The 22,645-nt window shown below is 39.1% G+C and overlaps 1 protein-coding gene across 2 annotated transcripts in view; it reads left to right on the top strand.

Annotated features, from left to right (window-relative positions):
* Positions 1-1,624: 1,624 nt before the first annotated feature.
* LOC132403111 (heterogeneous nuclear ribonucleoprotein L-like) overlaps positions 1,625-22,645 on the top strand; it is a 37,397-nt gene continuing 16,376 nt past the window's right edge. Inside the window, exons 1-7 of one of the 2 annotated variants that reach the window (XM_059986402.1) lie at positions 1,625-2,152; positions 12,480-12,634; positions 14,390-14,627; positions 14,866-14,953; positions 15,709-15,803; positions 15,883-15,955; positions 19,910-19,969. In XM_059986402.1, the coding sequence (XP_059842385.1) occupies positions 2,003-2,152; positions 12,480-12,634; positions 14,390-14,627; positions 14,866-14,953; positions 15,709-15,803; positions 15,883-15,955; positions 19,910-19,969 (859 nt within the window). In that variant the 5' untranslated portion in view covers positions 1,625-2,002. The remainder of the gene's footprint in view (positions 2,153-12,479; positions 12,635-14,389; positions 14,628-14,865; positions 14,954-15,708; positions 15,804-15,882; positions 15,956-19,909; positions 19,970-22,645) is intronic. The other variant, XM_059986403.1, reaches the window with a different exon arrangement.

Here is a 22,645-nt window from a genome sequence, read left to right as displayed (position 1 = left end):
TATGGCAGCTCTGAGGTCTCGATCTTCAAATGCGTCAGGTAATACAACATTTACTCTTTTCGTTTTGATTCTTCCTACCTGCATTTCAGGTGAAGCAGCAATTAACTTTCACTTCATCCATTTTCATAATCACAGCCTGGTCTCCTCTGCACTGTGTTAAGCAAATTCAAGTGTGATGTCAGCTTTGCAGAGGATTTTCATTCCGTATGCTGAAGCAAGCCTGTGCATCCATTTGCTTGCTACCTTAATTCTTCACTCCCGCTGTGACCTGTTAGTCTGAAACCTTCTGCTTTATGCACTGCCCCACTGAGGCCCAATGTAACTTCAAGGTACAATAGTTCACTTTTACTTTTGGGCAGAGTGTAGTGTTTGGTAATCATTATTGAATTCAATAATTTCATTTAATCTGCTTTCTTTGTTTCTGTCACATCTAGCTAATTCTACTGTAAGTTATCCATCTGTAAATTTAACTTTTTTTGTCTTCAATGATTCTGCCTGATCTGCTGGATATTTCCTACAGTTCTGACTGGATTTCACACCTCCCACATCTCTTTTGTTCTTTTTCCCTCTTTCCAACTGCCTTCTTTATCTGGGAACCAGAAAGCTTCATCTTTAGTTCATCGCTATGGCATCCTGGCCTCAACATTAGCAAAGATAACCCCTTTTGTTTTTTTCTGTCAGTCCCACACTCTCTGCAAGTTCAAATTTTGATGTGGAATCTGACTCATTCAGTATTTTATCCAGCAATCTGCTATTTACAGATCTGGGTGCTTGCATGTGGAATGGGAGTGGAGTTAGAGCTGGAGTATGGTACAGCTTATTTCACAGGCTAAAACTCACTAGGTTTCATTTCCCGTGCTCCCTCAAACTCACCAAGCCTCAGTTTCTCACACCCCTTCAACTCACCAGATATATTATTGCTGTATCACATTTTAAAATCACACGTAGGAAATATTTGTTTGGAAAATTTGCCAGTCCAACAACATCAAAGCCTTGGAGAGCCAGATCATTTGAATTTTATTTTAACTTGTTTCTTCTTATTTCCATTTCTGAAGATAGGTCTTTGATATAAAACATTAACAATGTTTTATTCTATAGATGCTACTTAATCTGCCTAATGATTAAAGCATCTTTCGTTTTCATTAGATAGTCCCTAATGTTCCATATATAATTGGTTATGGCCAACTTCTGGCACTGGAAGACCAAGGCTGTGCACAGCTTCCAAATCTTCTGCAATTGTACCGATAACAAAATATGCTGGGAGTACTCAGCAGACTAGGCAACACTTGAGAAGGTAAGTCCTGAGGCAGCGTCTCGGTCCGAAACGTCGACCGTCTGTTCTTCTCCACAGATGCTGCCTGAGCTGCTGAGTTACTCCAGCACTTTGTGAGCGTTGTGTTAGATGCCTGTATTTATGATTTTATGCAGGAAGAAAACGGAATTGGACAGCTGCTTGTCTTACTACGCATTTCCAGCCGTCTCTGCTCCCACAGACGACGAGCGGAACCCGCAGATGTCGGCTCTCGACCTTAAAAGTGGGAGGGGGGGCGGGAAGAAGACGAGAGGGCAGGGCTCGCGGCTCTTGGATTGACATCCGGGCGCCCAATCAGAGCGGCCGGTTCCACCCCCCGCCCGTAGCGCCGGAGATGTGGGAACGTTGCCGGGAGCCACCTTCCCTCCTTTGTCCCGGCGTCCAATTCCCGATAAGCTGGCAGGCCCGCGACCAATCAGGGCCGAGCTGGTTTTGGGGTGGGGGGGAGAGGAGGGGTGCACGCGCCCAACGATCGTCGTTCGGAGGTTGTGGACAAAAGCGGCGACGCGGAGCTGAGGTGTCTCCAGCGAGCTGCTTCTCACCTTCCGACCCACTGGACCAGCAGCTTTGCAGTTTGCTTTCAGGCAGGAGGTGGTTTTGTGTTTTGATTACATAACAGCTGCGGCCGACTCGTCCATTCCCTCACACCTCCCCCGCTGATCGCCTCCCGGCCCGGGACGCCTGTGGAGAATGTCCGCGGCAGACTACTACGACACGGGCGACTACTTGGACGATTACTACGAGTCCTCGCACCACCCGTCCAAGCGGCTGAAGGTCGCCGACAGTGACAGCGACTTCGACAGCGACGATGACGGGCGCCTCTGTGGCTTGGATGCCGGGGTAAGCCTGAGTTGCTAGGAGGGGAGGGGAGGGGGTGGGGTAGGGCTGGGAGGGTGGTGGAAGATGGACTGGTTATGTTTCCTAGTGAAATGGAGTAGTATGAACAAAAAGTAGGCGCCGTTTGCTTTCCCCGACAGACACCCCCCCCCCGCCCCGCCCGCTTAAGGCACGTTGCAGTATTCATCACCTATTGGTCTTGTGCCCACCCGGTCTCGTAATATTTCACCATTCATACTCGCTTAAAGCGTATCTTAGCACCCATTTGCCTCTTCGCATTTGCACCAGATGTCTCAACTTAACAATTATTTTGCTGAATGTGTTGTTGGGTTGCCAGCTGCTGAAAAGGGATGAAATGTGGTGTGTATGCAATCATAAGAAACTAGGAACTGGTGGACCTCTCCATGTACTCTGGTTGGTTATTATTTGCTACCACACGTGTAGAAGGCAGTATCTTTTGAAACCCTGTGGTTTCCTGAACCAACGCAAAGTACTTGATCACTTATATATTCACTAAGCTTTAAACGCCTTGTCATGCAATAAAGGTTTTCTTAAAAATCTTTGTCGGTGTGTTACTAACGTGAATTGTGACAGTTTACAATTCCATCACTTACTCTACAGTGTTTGTTAGGCCCACTATAACTCGTTGACGATCAAAGTGTGAATAAAACATTGCTGTTTTGTGATTCTGCCTGTGGTTATAGTGAAAGGTGGCGTGACGTTACTTTGCTTGTCAGGGCAGGATGGTTTCAAATTGATTAATGCAGTTCTTGTTGCTTAAGCAAGGTAAAGCTGTTGCACTGGGTAATGGAAATTGGTGTGTAGGCTAGGTAACAACTTGCGTGGGACATTTTTCTGTGTGTATAAAGTTTTGTATTGAACAACAATAAGGAAGAGGTGCAGCTGGTCGGACTATTGAAAACCAGTATTTCCCCTCAAATGCACTTAAAGATGCATTTCAGGAACCTTGAAGGCCAGAGACTTTTAATTAAGACAATCATTATTTTATTGACATAAATTGCTGGAATAAATCTTTCATGTAAGAATCCTTTTTGTAAGTTTCTAATCCTTTTCTGATGATTCAATTTATTAAAACAGTTCACAATGATTTTGTTTAAAACAGTTCTGTGCAAATCCTATTTTTTTTGTTGCATTTGGGCAATTATGAATATGAAGATGTTACTCTCATCCTGAATAAATTCTGTGATATAAAAGGATTCATTAAGCAACCCACCACCCATCCCATAATCTCTTTGACCTTCTACCATCAGGAAGAATGTACAGCATTATCAGGGCTAGGACTGCCAGACTGGGTAACAATTGCTTCCCTCAGGCTGTGTGATTAATGAATGCCCTTCTACCACCCAGATCTCATCACTAGAATAGTGAACAGTTTACTATTATCTGTGTTGTACACTACCTGCACTTTTGTTATATCTTACTAACTTATCTGCCTGTGGGTGCACCATATTTTGAAGGAAGATTGTTGCATTTGTATATACGTACAGTCATATGAGAAACTTGAACTTGATGGTTGAGCTCTGCCAGTAAATTGCAAAGACAAAACTTGCAGATGAGGTTTCCTGGTGAAGGGTTTCTGTGCAATCCATTAACTATTTATTCATTTTTATAGATGCTGCCTGACTTGCTGAGTTCTTCCAGCATTTTCTGTTATGCTAGAGTTCCAATATGTGTTGAGTCTCTTGAGGCAAAGTTTGCTGTGTATATGATTTTTTTTAAAAAATGTTCAGGACTTCTTACAGTTTGGTAAAGATTTCTTTCTTATTCCATTCAAAATTATATTTTTTTTCAGAAGTTGAAAACTTGCATCCTGTTTGTTTTTTTCAGAGGAACATATGCTTCTGTAAAGGTTTCGTCTTTGGCTTTCAAGCTCTAATAGCAAGAACAGCAGTGACTCTGATGTGCTCTGTCCCATCATCTCAATATTCAGAGTTCCTTATCACTATGGTCTGTTCCAAAATAAAAGCCAGATATGCTGGAAACATTTGGCAGATCAGGAACCTTTTGGGTTGAAATCCTTTGTCGGACTGGGAAGGCGGGAAAAACAATTTGTAGGGGTGGGTGTGCTAGAAGTGGTTAGGAAACTGTGAATATGTGATAGGACCAAGTTTGTTGTAGAGATCCTCCAGTTAATGAGGCTGGAAGTACAAATTGGAGCCTAAAATGGATGTGGGTTGTGTAAATAGTGAGAGGAAAACCTGAGCCAGCGTCACAGATAGGTGACTTCAGAAAGAAATCACCATTTTTGAAGCAGAGAAAGTGAGTTACATGAACTTTAAAGTTTTTCCAATGATCTAATAGGCTGCAGTGTTCCTAGGTGAAGGATGTCTCTGTTCCTCACCTTTGCAATGGGTCTCATTGTAATGGTGCAGAAGGCCATGGACAGGTCAAGTGGGGCAATAGTTATGGTGACAGGCAATTAGAAACAATCATGTCTGTGGATGGAAGTTGTTGCTCTACAAAGAGGTCACCCAAAATGCATACATGAGGAAATCTGCAGATGCTGGAAATTCAAACAACACACACAAAATGCTGGTGGAGCACAGCAGGCCAAGCAGCATCTATAGGAAGAAGTACAGTCAACGGGTCTTGGCCCGAAACGGCCTGCCCTGCTGTGTTCCACTGGCATTTTGTGTGTGTCACCCAAACTGCATTTAGTTTTTCAAATATAAAGACCATGTTGTCAACACTGGAAGTAGGATACTGCTTAACCTGAAAAGATTTGAGGGGTGGGGTAGTCAATGGGCCTTGCATGATGAGAAGGAAAGAGGTGAAAGGGCAGATGTTGCATCTCCTACAGTTGAATAGAAAAGTTCTATAAGGTGGGAGAGCTAATGTTGGGACGGAAGAGCGAGTCAGTGAGTCAAAAAGGAAACAGTTAATCTGAAATTCTAGATGGGGAGGGAGGATTGTTTGGTGGTGGAATCTTGATGTCCTCTTTCAGTGCCTGCCAGGCTACTATTGTTCTTAAATTATGATTTGAGATTTGTGCGCCAAAAGGTTGCCATTTAATTGTGGGTAGATTAATATTTTGTTTAGAGCTACTGCACAGTAACAGGCCCTTGTAGCCCAACGAGCCTGTGCTGTCCAATTGCATCCATGTGACTAATTAAACTATTAACTTGTAATCTTAGGAAAGTGGAGCACATGGAGGAAATCCAAACAGTCAACAGAAATCAAATCAAGAAAGATAGCAGAGTCAAGGGATATGGGGAGAAGGCAGGAATGGGGTACTGATTGTGGATGATCAGTCATGATCACTTTGATTGGCGGTGCTGGCTCGAAGGGCTGAATGGCCTACTCCTGCACCTATTGTCTATAGTCACAGGGAGAACTATAAATTCCTTGCAGACAGTACCCACAAAAATTAACCTGGCAAGTTTTCTTAATTTTGTTTTGGGTGCAAGCTTGCTGAAGCTGATGAAAGGAAACAAATTCAGAACGTGAATTAACAGTGCAGTCATGGATATCTCAATCAATGCATGAATATTTCAAGCTTTAGTTATTATAGATTTTGCTGTAGTGAAATTGAGCTGTTACAGAATTTGCATTGTCAGTGTAACCTCTCACTGGTAACAATCCTTTAGCTTTGTAAATCCTTTTGAACTGGTTAATTTTTCTCAACTGTCATTTTATTCAAGCTATTTAAAATATGTAGGGTACTGTTTCTTACACAATGTAAAATGCAAGTAGTTTATCAACATCTTTTTTGCACTCTTCACAGGTGCAAAGTTAATTGGTCCTCTGCTTAGAACCTGCCTGATCTTTTTTGTTAAAAATGCCATCCCAAAGTTTCTCTTCCCCTCAGACAAAATTATATTTTTATTTTTGGCAACATCTTGTTTGGCTGTCATCTTCTGCATTGCTCCTTGTGCTTCCTTGGTACAGGATGCCATGGTGAAAAGAAACTATTATTTGGCAGATCTGTTTTATTTCACGGTACTGTCGACCCTCCTTATCCACGAATTCTGCATGCATGAATTCAACCAACTGCGGATTGGGGAAAACCCGGAAGTGCTCTTCCAGCACTTGTTGTTTGAGCATTTACAGTATTTTTTTTTCTTGTCATTATTCCCTAAACAGTGCAGTGTAACAACTATTAACATAGCATTTACGTTGTATTAGGTATTATAAGTAATCTAGAAATGACTTGAAGTACATGCAATCCCAGGGTTATGAATGAGTTCCGTTTCTGAGTCTGTCTTTTAGTCGGATTTGAAGTCGGAACAGGTACATCCGGTATTTATTAGCATCAGTTAGTCAAATGTTTTTCTTAGTATATAATACATATTTTACCTTTCTAAGGAACATGTTTCTTTCTTAAGAAACATACGAATTTCAATAATTAAACCACTGTGTCGCTTAGTAATAATTGTAGCTTTCATCGGGGCAGGGCCTTTCAAATGCTCCATTAAAATTGTTCTGATCATTGACCGACTGTAGCCTAATGCTTTTCCAATGACTGATGGCATTTCACTTCTTTCTGATTGCTTTATTAATTCCACCTCATTTTCAATTCTGATCGTGATTATTTTCGTGAACAGAAACACTGCGGATTCAGAGCTGCACTGCCAGGTCCTAATGTCCACCGCACTGAGCATGTTAAATAAAGTCCGGGGTTCTGCTGGGTCCTGAAGACCACTGCACTGAGCCAGGTTAAATAAGAGACTTGTGCATCCACGATTTTTTTGTATCCACGGGGGTCTCAGAACCAGTCCCCCGCGGATAAGGAGGGCTGACTGTATACGGGAGGATGCGCGTGGGTTATTGTGGATCGGGATAAAAAAAAAATCAAGTTCTCTTACTAAGTAAGTCGTAGCAGGTACATCCGGTATTATTTAGTGTCAGTTAGTCAGATGTTTGACTTAGTATATATTTTACCTTTCTATGCATATAAAACACTTCAGAATGTATGTTTCAATGCTGGGCTCGGGAACGGAATTTCCCAAGTTCGATCGAGTGACAGACTGCTCCCGAGTGCACACTCCACTGTTCTGAGTTGATGTGGAGGATCAAAATCCAATAATTAAACCACTGAGTTGCTTAGTAATAATTGTAGCTTCCATCGGGGCAGAGCCTTTCTCACTTTATCCTTTAAAATTGTTCCAATCGTTGATTAACATAGCCTAATGCTTTTCCAATGACTGATGGTGTTTTACCTATTTCCGATCGCTTTATTATTTCCACTTTATTTTCAATCATGATTATTTTCGTGAACAGAAACACAGTGGATTCAGAGTTCTGCTGCCGGGTCCTAATGTCCACCTCACTGAGACAGGTTAAATAAGGTCTGGGGTTCTGCTGGGTCCTAAAGTCCACCACAAACTGGTTGAATAAGGGCCTTGAGCATCTGTGAATTTTGGTATCCGCGAGGGGTCCTGGAACCAATCCCTCATGGATAAGGAGTGCCAGCTGTATTACTCTCTGAAGGCTATTTAAGCAGCTTTTCCTGTTTTTAATTCTGTGTTATCAGCCTTCTGAGTGGCTGAATGATTTAGCAGAAACTGCCAGATTTGTTTGTATGTAAATCTTGGCAATTTCTGAGAATCCATGAGTTTTGAACAAGTTTTCGTATAATTAATTTACAGAACTTAAAAAAAAAATGTATGCCATAGTGTACTTTGTGCCTGCTTCGCCATTTAGCATAACAGCTGTTTTTTTTAATCTCTGCATTTTGGATCACTACCCCATTATTTCTCTGATGTCTGGAAAATCTATCTTTGAGCATGAAGGATGAACTTTTGGAGGAGAGAATGCCAACTGTTTATTGCCCTTCGAAGAAATTTCTATTCGTGATCATTAAAAGCTTACTCCTCATTCCAAGACTGTTCTGTGGTCCTACATTCCTCAGTGAAGGGAAAACATCCTCTTTGCATTGAGCCTCTTCAACCCTTTTAAGTTTCAGTGAGATCTCCTTTCTATTCTATGGAGATTGTAGTCCCAGATTACTCAATCTCTTGTACAGAAAATGTACCCTACCTGGAGCTGATCTAAAATGTTTGCACTTTGTCTAATTAAACTAGATCTTAATGTGTTCTCTGGATGTACTCTTGACAAGACCCTGTACAATTGCAGTAGGCCTTCCTTTCTACCATATCAAACTCAGTTGTTGTGGGGGAGGGGGAATAGGACAAAACAATTTATTGGCACCTTCTTTGCCTTCATGTTGCACTTCACTGGTGGGTGAGCACACCAAGATCTCTGAACATGTGCTAGATTACTGGGCATAGGATGTACTCTGCTTTCTTAAGACAATGCTAAAGGAAATTCAGAAAGAAACGTTTAAAATGGTTTACATTGCAGAAATGTGGCGTTTGGTATTGTGTAATGCTGGTGTTTGTGCTTCTTATTTCCAACCAGGCACAGGGAGTTATTAGGAAAGTTGACATTGCTTCTTACTGTTAGGAATTAAAGTACGAATGTTGGGTGTTAAAGTTCAATTTCTTTTTAATTCCCAAACTTGAAAGCAGCAGTGGTCTCAGTGCTAGTGCTTATGGCCTCCAACTCAATGCCTTCCTTTGCAATTCTGTGCTTCTGTTTTGCAATCAGCAAGCAATTTAGAGCCATAGAAAGCTACAGCATAGAAACCTGCTATTTAGCCCATCTAGTATGCGCACCAAACTATGATTCAGCCTAGTCCCATTGACTTGCACTTATGACCATAGACCTCCAATGCCTCTTATCTATGCACTTATCCAAATTTCTTAAAAGTTGAAATCTAACCCACATTCCCTACTGAGTCCTGACGAAGGGTCTCTGTCCGAAACGTTGACAGCACTTCTCCCTATAGATGCTGCCTGGCCTGCTGTGTTCTACCAGCATTTTGTGTGTGTTGTTGTTCCCTACTGCTGGCAGCTTGTTTTGCACTTGCCACTCAGTGAACGGGTTCATCCTCATATTTCTCTTAAATATTTCACTTCTCACCTTTCCATGTAACTTGGGTCCCAAGTGCCAGCAACGTCCTTGTAAATTTTCTCTGCACTCATTCAATCTTAATGATATCGTTCCTGAAGGTTTGTAACCAGGACTTAACATAATAGTGCAAATTAGGCCTCACCAGAATCGTTGTACAGCTTCAACATATCCCAATTCCTGTACTCATTCTTTTATTTATGAAGGCAGTGTGCCAAAAGTTCTCTTTATGAAACCTTCTACCTGTGCTGCCACTTTCAAAAAAAAAAAATTGTGGATCTATATTCCCAGATCTCTCTGTTCTAACACACTGCTCAGTACTTTACTGTTCGCTCTGTAACTCCTGCCCTGCTTTGTCCAACTAATGTGTAATACCTCACACTTTTCTGCATTAATTTAACGGTTCTGCGCACTGTGATTTCAAGCATTCGGGCTCGGAGATGCCAGGAATGGCCGGGAGTGAGAATGATTTCACTACTTCAACAAATTGGGAAATGTAAAGAATCTGGTATCGACAATCACCTTGAATAAAAATGAAGATTGAGGATGCACTCATTGATAGCATTGTATGAAGGCAGTCCATTATGTACATGCGGTGTCTCTGCTGCTTTTGTTCATTCTAAAGTCAATCGAAAGACTGCGGCAGTGTATGCTAAATTCCTCCGGTAATTATTAGGATCCAAGACTCTTTTACAGTGCTATAGTTGTATTAATAGTGTTATAATTTATTCTGTATTTAATTTACAATAATTTGTCTTTTTTAAACATTTTTAACTATTTCCATGGAACTTCAGCTAATTGGGCCAAAATATACTGGTCCCAATTAATCAGAATCCACTGTACTTAATATCAATTTAAGCTCTGAACTTGTTACAAGTGTAAGTATTGGTTTTAATTCCAACTTGAGAATTAATTGTTTTACAAGCTTGATAGCCAATTGAAAGCATCTTGGGTAGCTATTTGCAATTTTTGTGTAACTGGATCTAGCAAAGTAGCTCTAGTGTTAGTTGGGGGTATGATGGCCAATTTCTATTGTAGTTATCTGTGAGATTCCAATTGAATTCAGGCTTGTTTTGGTATCAGGTGGAAGAACAACATCTCGTATTCTTTCTGAGTAGCTACCAAATTCAACAGCATGAATATCGACTTTCTAACTTCTGGTTACTTCTCTCCCCTCCTCCTCTTTGCCCATTCCCCATTTTGGTCTCTTCTAAACACCTTCTCTTCTCACCTGCGTATTGCCTCCCTCTGGTGCTCTCCCTTCCCTTTTTTTTTCATGGTCCACTCTCTTCTATCACATTCTTCCTCCTTCAGCCCTTTAGCTCTTCTTCCATGTCTGTTTCTCACTTTATTTCTTCTTTCTCAGGCTTTGTGCTTTGTCTTTACAGTGAAACAAGTGAAAACATCTGCAGAGGTGTTCTATTATAGACTTTGCATATTCAGATTACAAAGCCTGACTTGTGTACTGGGGGTTCATACAGTGGCAGGCAAAAGTTTGGGCACCCCGGTCAAAATTTCTGTTACTGAATAGCTAAGTAAGTAAAAGATGACCTGATTTCCAAAAGGCATAAAGTTAAAGATGACATTTCTTTAATATTTTGAGCAAGTTTCAAAATAACATAGTTCTATTTTAACTTCATCAGTCCACAGGACTTGTTTCCAAAATGTATCAGGCTTGTTTAGATGTTCCTTTGCAAACTTTTGATGCTGAATTTTGGCCGCAATGAGCAAAGGTATGTTTGGTGAAAAAAGGGTTCAGAATTTTATGAAAAGAACACCTCTCCAACTTTTAAACACGGGGTGGATCGATCATGCTTTGGGCTTGTGTAGAGGGAAGAGGGTCTGACCTGTAGAGGGTAGAGGGAAGAATGAATTTAATTAAATACCAACAAATTCTGGAAGCAAACATCACACCGTCTGTTTTTTTAAAAAAAAGTCAAAGATGAAACGTGTACAACAGGATAACAATCCTAAACACACCTCAAAATCCACAATAAGCTACCTCAAGAGGCACAAGCTGAAGGTTTTGCCATGGCCCTCATAGTCCCTTGACCTAAACATTGAGAATCTGTGGATAGACCTCGAAAGAGCAGTGCATTCAAGACGGCCCAAGAATCTTACAGAACTGAGAAGCCTTTTGCGAGGAAGAATGGGTGAAAATCCCCAAACAAGAATTGAAAGACTCTTCGCTGGCTACAAAAAGCATTTACAAGCTGTGATACTTGCCAAAGTGGGTGTTACTAAGTACTGACCATGCAGGGTGCCCAAACTTTTGCTTTGGACCCTTTTCCTTTTTTTTTGATATTTTGAAACTGTAAAAGATGGAAATAAAAAAAGTGATCTTGCCCAAAATATTAAAGAAATGTCATCTTTAACTTTATGCCTTTTGGAAATCAGGTAATCTTTTACTCACTTAGCTATTCACAGTAACAGAAATTTTAACCAGGGTGCCCATTGTATGAACACTCATTTAGGAGTTTGACAGGATGGATTTACTAGCTGTTGTGAGGCTACAGGCACTTGATTCGTGGCTGCATTTCTGATTTACAAACTGGCTTCTGAACATTTAACGAGAGCTGTGTATGCCCTTGCCACTTAAGTTTTGAAACAATATTTTCAGAAACTGCAAAGAAATGTATTTATATGACTTCTCACTATCTCGGTCTCAAGCTTTTTATAACTGTTAATCCCATTGTTGTAAAGGATATACAGCAAATAATTTGCAGAGAAGTACTCTGCAAACAGTAATGCAGCATGACCAGATATTTTGGGATTGATTTATTTTTGCATGTGTTGAGATACGATGAAAAGCTTCTGTTCACATGCCATCCAGACACATCACTCCATGCATCAGTATGTCAAGACAGTTAGAAGACTGCAGAAGCTGGTTGGAAAATTAAGCATTGGGTTTAATGCTAAAGAGCTGAATTTTAGACATGTATCACTGGCATTTATTGACCAGCTAATCACTTGAGTAGCAGCTTTGAGCTGCTTGCTCATGCTGTTGGATGTTTGCCATTTTTTTTCCTTCCACTGAAGGACTATTTCAAATTGTATAAGGAAGTGGTGCTTGCAGGCTCCTATAAAATGAAAGAAATTAACAGTTGTATGTGTGATTTCCCGCACATACTTGTAGATGTTGCATATTGCTACCACAGTATGTTCGGTTTGGGAGCGGGAAATGAATCATTTAGAATGAATAATAGAGTATTTGTCTTCACCTGCTTTTTGCTCTCAATTCCACTCTGGAGTTGCTTCTAATAGCTCAGATTTTATCATGGTTACTAATTTTCTAATACTTAATGCAATATCCCTCAAAGAAAGAATGGGTGGTTTGTAAACAATGTGGGATTTTGGAGAGATAACTGCAAAAGTCACTATTAAATTAACGTTTTAGGATCACGATGGAGATCGGGATAGAGATAGAGATCGAGATCGACCAAGAAGCCAGTACAAGACTGCTCCATCGCCTGTAGTTCATGTCCGTGCTCTTTGTGATTCTGTCATTGAAGCTGATCTAGTAAAAGGGGTTGATCGATTTGGACCAGTAAGGTAAATGAATCACTTAATTCTGCTTAAATTGGTTGGAAACAAAATAAAGATGTGAGATATAGCAGAAGATGTAACAGGCAGTATAGCTTCACCAGACCTAAAAAATTAGGAGGAAAATAGTGTAGGCTTTTCCCCTCAGTCCTTATTAGCAGTCTTTCATAAGCTAATATGATACACTTCTTTTAGGAGAATCAGCCTAAGATGAGCGAGTTAAAGATAATTCTGAGGGCCAACTTAAGTCATCATCAAATAAGTTAATGTTTCAGTTTTTCTCTTCCCTTCTAAGTTGTATTCTCTGGAACCTGAATCCTCAACACTATCAGTTTGTTGTTTCATATGTCAAAGGTAGTATGTTTTCATTAAATTTCTATTCTAAAAGTAATGCATAAAATGTTAAAATTGGATTCAAACATTTTAACGTTCTCGGATGATGCACGTTCTGACCCCAATGATTGTAGGGATTCTTTGGGGTGCAGTGCTGTTGAAGTCTAACCTTTGCCATCTTTTTTCCTTGGGGTTGTTTGGGAGGTGGGTGTTTATAGGGGAGAGAAGATGCCAGCTAATGATCAAGGCTAGAAATGAACCAGTTTCCAGCTTCATGGTTTCTGAGATGTAGCACTTTGGAAATTGGTGATAATTGTTGCTTAATTAGATCTTATTGATTAGGGAGCCCTGATTCTTAATGCACGAATGGAAGGATTAGCAACCCTGTAAGTATATACTTGCATACATGCAGCACATAAAAGCATTAAAGAATTGTACAAAAATTAACTTGAGGTTAAAGTATGGATATGGAATAAAATATTGGTAAATACTACAATGTATTTAAAATGTTAACAGCATTATAACGTTTTTTAAAATGCTTTTTTAATAGCTCTACTGTATAGTGTTTTACAGGAGGGAGCTTTTGGAAATGGAAGTTTGCTGGATGGGTAGTGTCCCTGGAGATATTCTTCCTCCTCCCCACCCCCCCCCCGGGACACATACTGGTCCTAAGGTGATGGTAGATTGTAGTCAATTACCTTATCTGCTAACCAGAAAGTTTGCTGTAGTTTCCATATGTTATGAGAGGATGCTGCGCCAAACCAGACAGTAATGGTTGATGTGCAAGAGTTTCAAATTGATCAGTTCAATTATAATATCACTAAAACTAAATCTTGGGTATGGAATCAATTTATCTCATTCTCATACTTGAGCTTTACCTGGTGCATGTTCGTGTTGTGGCAAAGTTAAAATAACTGCCTCGTTTCAAAATTTTGAGAACAATAGCAGTGGGTTGACAAAGTTTATCCATCTCAAATCGTAGTTCTCAAATCACATTTAGATTTGTCCATCCATGCTCTTGTTCTTTCCTGTTGCTTTACCAAACACTTCATGTCCTTTGAAACAATTTAAGAGTTCCTTTTAATGACTGTGCTCAATTTTTATTTTGTCTTGTATGGTTTATTATCCAAAGCAATCACAGTAAATCAGGTTGCAGGCATTCTGTCTTTTATCTTTCTAATTAATTCTAATCTCCAGCTGATCATTGAATTTTATTGGCCAAATTCTGCTGAGATACCTTTTGAACTAATAATTTTTGTATATTGACAGTACTTTTTAGGGCAAAGACATACTGTAAATTTGTAGTGATTTGTGCTCTATTTCTGGTATGTGATTTAGGTGTTTGATCTTTTGCTTTTTAGACTTTAAGCTACAATTCTAAATTTCCTGTTAACTAATGCTAGCTCTTCACAGCTGAACTTTATGTTGCAGCTATGTGATGATGTTGCCAAACAAGCGGCAAGCCCTGGTGGAATTCCAAGATTTGCAGAGTGCCCAGAAATGCGTTGCTTACTCCAGACGACGCTTAGTCACAATTGCAGGTCACCCTGCTTACTTTAATTTTTCTACCAGTCAGCGCATCACCCGTCCTGGGGGTCCTGAAGATCCAAAGCACATCAACAATGTTCTTTTTTTGTCCATCCAGAATCCTTTGTATCCAATTACAACAGTAAGTCTACATTTTTAAAAAACTTGTCACAGTGAATTTCACGTAATTGCTCTTAATCCTTTGCAGTATGGTGCACATTGAAAATTTCCTGTGGACTGGTGATTATCTTTTAGATTTAAGCACTTGTTCAATCATTTTTATGTACAAGTGAAGAGCAGTTGTTATGAAAAGAAATCTTAAACCTATTGCAGTTTGTTTGCAATTTCATTATACCAATTTGTAATTTCTTTTCCTTCAGGATGTTCTCTACACTGTCTGCAATGCATGTGGACCAGTACTTCGTATTGTAATATTTAAGAAGAATGGGATACAAGCTCTAGTTGAATATCCTTTTCAGAAGTGAACAAATTAATTGTCCAGAAGAATAACTTGGATAGGCTTACGATCTACCTTTGGAGTAATGGGATATGCATGTAGTAGTTTTAATTTTACTTGGGAATTGCTTCTGTGTTCTTCAGCTTGCTTAATCTATCATTGACCTGTACCTTCTGTTACTGCCAGCTCCAGCCTAGATCTTTCATTCATTGTCTTGGGGGTCCAGTCTGGAAATTATGTAGGCTGACACTGCAGTGGCTAGATGAACTGTGGTGTTTTTGTTTGAGTGGCTGTAAGTATCTCCATATCACTGAAGGAAGGAGGATCCATTTAATCTTAAACTTTTATTACTTAATGCCTTTAGTGATTTATTTCTTGCTTCAAGCAAGTCAAAGGGGCATTGGCATTCTCTGCAAAAGATTCCATACACAGATATGCACCTGTGTAAGAGGACATGAATTAAACAGTATGGTCTCATGTTTACTGTTACACATTATGCTACACTTTTCTTGTCCTGTGACAAGTCAACTGATTCCTCAGAATTCATGTTTATTGATTAGCTACAGCTCTGAGATCAATATTAAGATTCTCAACCATTTGTAGCAGTTGTTCTTTATCTTAATGTTTTACTTCAGAGTAGATCTATTTTTATGCAACAGTTTGGTGTGAAGAGGATGCAAACTTTTACGAGCTGTGTAGAAATTTACCTTTAAAGATTAGACCATGCTTACTGAAATCCAAATTCACTCCTTAACTCTATACACATTTGATTCAGTCCAAAGTGCCCAGAAGGCAAAAGCTTCTCTAAATGGAGCAGATATTTACTCCGGTTGCTGCACATTAAAAATTGAGTATGCCAAGGTAACTTGAAATGGTGTTTTTTATCTAAATGACATTTCCACTCAGTTTTTCTTGCATATTAAAACATGTTTTTCATCAGCCTACTCGACTGAATGTATTCAAGAATGATAGCGAATCCTGGGACTACACTAATCCTGATTTAACTGCACGAGGTAATGTATGCCCCGATTAATTTGTAGGCTTTTAGAACGTGTGCAAATTATCAATTTTTTATACTATGTTAGACCTCCAGCAACAGCCCTGAGTTTCTAATGACCAAATTGGAATGACTGAAGTTTAGCTACATTTATTTTTTTTCATATTAGCAATTAACTCTGCCACTGGATATAAGGAGCTTTTAAAGGATGCACTGTGAATTGTACTTTCAGTAGGTCTGCACAAATTGGACTGGCTGCACATTTTTAAGCAGTGAATATTGCAGATCTCATTTTGGTTTAAACTGGCACAATGAGCTTTCTGCCCTTGTTTAGTAACAAATAATGTTCATACTTGCAGGAAAATTTAGTGTCTCCTGGTTACTGATCCTGCTTTCTATCTCAAGTGCTGTAGTTAACAGTGCAAAACATCACCTCTAAATTCTTACTGGCACAAGCTACTATATATTTTTGACATAATAGGGACTGAATATTAAAATACATGAAGAGCTTGGGAATTTTGTATTTTGAATAAGTTTGTGTGCCATGGATAGTGATGTAAAAGGTGGTTGTTCTTGAATGAAGCAATTATGGAAGCAAATCCTTAAGTCTATGATTTCAGAAAAGAGCCAAGAATTTTAGTTGCAACTCATGTCATTTGAGTACTTGTGATCAATCTGAGTCACTCAACTTTTCCCTATTAAGTAATGAGCAGCTTTGATTTTTGTTAATGAAATCACAACTTGCTGATTACAGTCAGGACTGTTTAAAATAAATCCTTATTTCCCTGTACTGCTTTTAGTTTGACTTATTCCTGTTTTGTTTGTTTTTAAGCTATCTAGTCCATTTTGTGAAATCAAATCTCTTTACTAATAAGTCCAAGTATAAACAACCATCTTTGCTTATAGTGTTTGGGGATAGTGGTATCATCATTCTAATAGGATGAAGATAACTTTCATAGCTTATTTTTTTCTCATATTGAAGCACATTAATCATTATTGTAACAAAATGATATTTGTATGTTTGTACAGTAATTGCTGGTAGTCTAACATCTGTTTGGAAATGTATATTGGACAAAGGTATAGCCATCTGTCTGACCTGCAATGGATGTTTTGAAGTTCACTCGCATCACTTACAGCACTATAGCTACAGGTCACCTACATGAACTGTACATGCAAACAAGGCTACGGCACAGAAAATCGCAGCTTTTAAAGTCGCACGCAGTACTCAAGAACATTGCACTCAAAGGGGAAAAGAGAACCAAGACCTCAGTTGCAGAGATATTAAATCTTCAGAGCTACATTCACCTTCTGCAGATAAATATCGTCACTGCCGAAAGGATATTGATCTTTCTGTCCCCTCCTTACTGGAGCAAGACATTTTCACAGGTACATCAGCGAGAGTGAGCACCACAGAAGAGGGGCAAGCCAGGCAAACTCAGCATTTCATGCACCCTTGCCAACGAATGCCAGCACTTCGCATTTACAAATGACAGCAACCCTGCCTTCAGAAACAGAACAGACTTTTATTAATACTCAGCTCACCTAGACTGCATGCAAACACATCCTCAGGAAACTTGATCAGGAAGGACACATTTTATTTTCTCTCACCCCATTCATCGGTGCACAGAGGATATGTTTGCAAAGTGCCTCCGTAAGATCCTGAGATGAAAGTCTGTGTGAATACGTTAAATGCTGTGAAATTAAATTATTAAAGGAAAGACAACTCTTGTAAATTTGAAATGAAGAGGAGAAATCCCCTTATGACTTAAAAACACAAAACTGGAGACTCCTGTGATTGATTGAATTTGAAGCTGGAGTAACTTGAACTTTTTGACAAATCCAGGAATCGCTTGCTGCTAGAAGGAGGACTGAGGACTGTCTGAAAATTGTTACCTCTCAAAGTTAATTGTAAAACTATGTAACTGATGGCAAGTGATATTATTAAATTGGATAACATCAGTTGTACTGTAAAATGGCCATATTTCTGTGCACTTAATGGTATATACTACATGCTTTTAAGACCTAAAATATGAGAATTATGATATTTCCAGAATTTGCTTTGGAATTTGAAGGCCTCAATTGATAGAGCACTTATGCCTGAATCAGAAATTTGTGGTTTCAAGGACCCATTGCAAAATTTAGAACCTATAATACAGGCTTACATTTTTGAGGTGCTGAGAATGATTTGCACTGTTGAAGCATGTTAGTATCTCAGAATTATTAGATACAAGTCCTTGTTGAGGTGGTCTTCATTCTTCAAAATAGTTTGCTTTTAAGAATTCCAAATGTAGTTCTAAATATTGCAATAGAACCCTTGTGTGTAATTTAAGGAAGTAGAAGAATAGACATTAATAAGGCAACCTCAGTGAATGGTTTACTTTTAAGGAAGTGCATATGGGCTGTTCGCAGTGGATAAGATCAGGGTATTTCAGTGACTGGGTTGAGGCTGCAAGGGTAGTGTTGGAGGTGAGAAATCCAGTGAGTTGTTCTGTGACACGTACCTGTATAGATTGTAGGGATAGAGAAAAATAACACATGTTCCAACTTTGATATGGTGTGAAATTGTTTTATTGTCACATATACTGATATACAGTGAAAAGCTTGTCTTTCATACTGCTCTTACAGATCTACTCATTACACAGACGCATTGAGGTAGAACAAGCTTAAAAATAATGCAGAGTAAAGTGTAATAGCTACAAAGCACAATGCACATTAAAAAATAGATGCGAGATCATAATGAGGTAGATTGAAGAGCTTGATTAGTTGACCTAGGAAGAATAGAAAATGTCTCGTCCTGCTGGCTTACATTGTATTTAGTATTTATAGGCATAGTAGGTTAATTTTTACTCTACTGTGTCTCTAATGCCCTACACCTGTGCAAATTTGCAGCTACGATCTTTATTTGATTATCTGTTAGTTTCGAAGCATGGCTGTGGAGAGAAACCAAAGTGTATGTACTAAATATAAAAATGAGAAAAGTCACTGCTGATGTAACCTCTATTCTTTTGGCTTTCTACTGTCTTCATTCTTGTTGCTACAGAATTCATGTTTTGCTTTTGCATCAGTCTGGGTTAGTGCTTAAGATCTTCAACACCACCCGGTCATCATTCCACCAGGGTTCCCTTATTTGGTTGAAAGATTAACTGCATTACATCAGTCTTGACATGACTAAGTTTGGTCTGACTAATTGCTATACTTTCACATCAGTGTAGCAGTACCATAGTCTATATGATTCTTTTTCACAGCCTACTATTAACCTAAAGCTGTTTGGTAATGATATGTGGTGGGGTGACAAGTTATGCAAAGACATCAACTTTAAAGAACTGCCTGATTATTTGGAAAGGCAGGATATTTTGGGTCTTAAAAGTGTTGGAAACATCCCAACTGTTTTGGCCACTGATTTCTGCATTATCTTAAACCCTTTCTGGATTTGAGCCAAAAAGTTCAGTATTGGTTGACCAAATCCTTTTTCTTTTAGTGCACTGGTTTCAATGCATGAATTGGATAGAAGCTACTTATCAATAATCATAAGTCTAATTTCTGATCAAAGTATACTACTTGCAATGAGTTTGAAGCATTTGAATTTGGGCAATCAATAGTGTTCTCCTGATTTAGATCCATGTGAATTTTTAAAATAACATGATGTATATTCATCTTTTTAAACTCTGTATTCACTGATTGTAAAACTGTAATGCAGGGGCGAAGTATCTCGCTTTTGCTGAATCCTCCTGCAAGTTATTAAGAAGGCCTCTTTGAAACTGCTCTATCTTGCTGTTTGAAGCTTATGGTACAAAAACAGGTACAATTTTTTTAAAATTGTATTTAATCTCTTGTAAAGTTGACAACATGCAAATGTACTTTAACTTCCTGTACAATATGATGCAAAAATATTCTTAAATGGGGTTTAAGTTTTGGCATAATTGAGCCTAATTATTTTGCAGGGTTTTAAACTTCTCTTCCTTGTTTCCAGATGAACGGAGGCGACAGGGACAGCCAGCCCTTCTAGGAGATCATCCCTCAACATATGGGGGTAATTGTTGATTCTGAGTTTTTTAAGGGATTAGTTTTGCTTCTCCTGCCTTTATCTTTAATGTGATCCATATTGAAATGAAGAATGAGTGAAATCCAGTGAATGTCACATTTGCTGAAGCATGAAACTTGTTTTCTGCTACGTCTGGAACAGAAAGTGATGGGATTTTTAATTTGCATTTGCTATTTGACAGGGCTTTTTTCTTTGCAAGATAGGGTTAAGTCAGTTCATAATTCCACAGAAGGTGAATTTAATTTTGATTACAAAACTTGAATCACATTGAGCCCATTTGAGTCAAATTTGAGTTATTGTCATCTGTGCTAGTAAATCAATGCACAAAAGTATAATGAAAGCTTATTTGCAGAAATATCACAGGTAAACATCGTAAGCACCATTTGTAAGAAAAAAAATTAGACATCTACAAGAAAGATTTAAAAAGTCCTTTTTAGTGCAAAGTGATCATAATGGTCAGTGTTGCTTAGGGTTAATGTGATTAGGGTTGTGCCAGTTGGTTCAAATGTGGCTGAAAGGAAGTAGCTGTTCATGAACCATGTGGTGTGAGATCAGGCTTCTGAACCTCCTGCCTGTGATGGTAGCTATGAGACAATAGCATGGCCTGGATGGTGGGGATCTTTGGATGTGGTCTTGAGGCAGCACTTTGTGATAGTAGTGTGGTGTGCCTATGATGCATTGGGTAGAATAGACTGTAATGATTCCTACACTTTTCCCTTGGAGTGCTTATCCAATTTATTAGGAGTTTTTAGTTTGTCTTAACACCCTTTTTCAAACAGTGAATTTCAGATTCCTGTATAAAGGTTTTCCTTGTTATATGTCAGTTTGAAGCTCACGGGGCATCAGCCTTGGCTGGCAGCTCATCTAGAAGAAGGAAAACTCTGATCTCAAACTTTTGCTGGCTTGCACTCATGGGGCAGGCCTAGAGAGAACGGTCCAGAGCTGGAGTCCCTAAGGCAGTTCAACATTGAGCTCAATGCTGACTGGTAACTCCTGTGATGCTGCTTCATACTAAACTGCATTGGTTCCTGCCATTCATTTGGGTTCACCAGATGCGTGGCAAGGGGGAGCTTGCTATGTGGGCAACAGTTTGCTCAATATCGTACTGTATCTAGACAGCTAGGACGCAATATCCATGGTCAGCTCTGACGGAGGCCCTCACCTCAACTCGCATATTTGGCAGTTAAATGTATCTCTCTGGCTACTGACAATAAAATCTTTTGTATCCATTCTTAAACTGGGGTTTTAGGGGATCTTACTGTTAAACTTGTAGCAGTGTAACAGTTTACAACAGTTTGTTAGATAATTCCTAGTTTATTTTGCCTCTAGATAGGTAAAACTAGTGCCTTGCAAGTGAATATCTTTTGTACCCTTTCTTGGGTCTTGACACCCAGACTAAATCAAAGTGCTCTATCTGGGACTGCTAGTGGCTTTAGTTTGGCATAACTTTGGGTACTGTTTCCCTTTGCTAAAAGCCTCATGGATTTTGTGAAAATTTTTACAACTTATCCTAATTCTTTCAAAGACTTTATACCTTGGACTGTTTCTGTATTGCCTTTACACTTGCACTGTTCACAGCACCCAAATAGCAAAAAGTGAATTCTTGTAATCTATGATTCTTGCACCTAAATTTGGGTCATAATCTTGGAAATATTCAGCAGGTCAGTGGACTTTTGGAAAGATTTTCTTGTTTGGAATATGCTGATGAGGACAATAGTTCATGTCTTGGGAATTGGTTCTACTTTGATTGTATATCCTACAATAAGATGGGATATTTAAGTAGTGCCTCATTATTTTTGGTAGTCTACACTGCATGTTTTGCAATTTATCTAAAGATTTGAGTCTTCCTGTTGGCTGGCTTGTGTGTAGTGAGGAAAGAAGGAATATGTTTGTTACAAATTAACATATTGGTAATAGTAGAATTATCAAAACTATCCTGAAATATTAACTAATTTCTTTCTGAGCAGATAGTGCCCTTTCAGTTCATTGGAAAATGCTTAGCCTCCAGATATGGTAGCTATAATCCACCCTCAATCAATAGCAAATCATTTTTTCCTTTTTTTCTTTAATGAATACATATTGGATGTAAAATTCATTCCTTTTGAGGCTGTTCTTTATTGGCACTGATCCCATGTGGCTGCTGCTCACCAAATGTCTGATGTGCAGGTGCATTCCATTTCTATTAAGTCTGCCTCTGTTTTTGATCTTTTATTCAAAGGAGTTTCTCTAACGGTCCTTCCTTCACCTTGATTTGCCTTGAATGCTTTGACCAATAGTCTGCACTCTTTATTTTTGACCATGATTCTACAGTAGTTTTTGTGTGTAAATGGGAAAGTACTATAGCTTGTGCTAGACCCACAGCAATCAATTTCTCAGCTTTCCTCAAAAAGCGTGTAAAATCTATCAACAATCCATCTGCTTTCACTAAAATCATGGAATAATTTCAGACATTGAGTAACCCCACTAGTGTGTTCTCCTTTATCCTGGTCTTGTTTTGGCCAATAAGTTGTATGCATGAATGGGTATGAGTTACTTTGTAACCAAATTATCGGCTTTTTTTAAATTAGCTAGCTTTGTGATCTTTATCTCATTACCCACTACCTCTGAGCTCCACTGGCATTGTTTTTCATGATTGTTATGGTGAACAAATCAAAGCTTATTTTC

Source organism: Hypanus sabinus, chromosome 12 (assembly GCF_030144855.1).
Source record: "Hypanus sabinus isolate sHypSab1 chromosome 12, sHypSab1.hap1, whole genome shotgun sequence".
Taxonomy (NCBI): Eukaryota; Metazoa; Chordata; class Chondrichthyes; order Myliobatiformes; family Dasyatidae; genus Hypanus; species Hypanus sabinus.
This window is presented reverse-complemented; position numbering and strand designations above follow the sequence as displayed.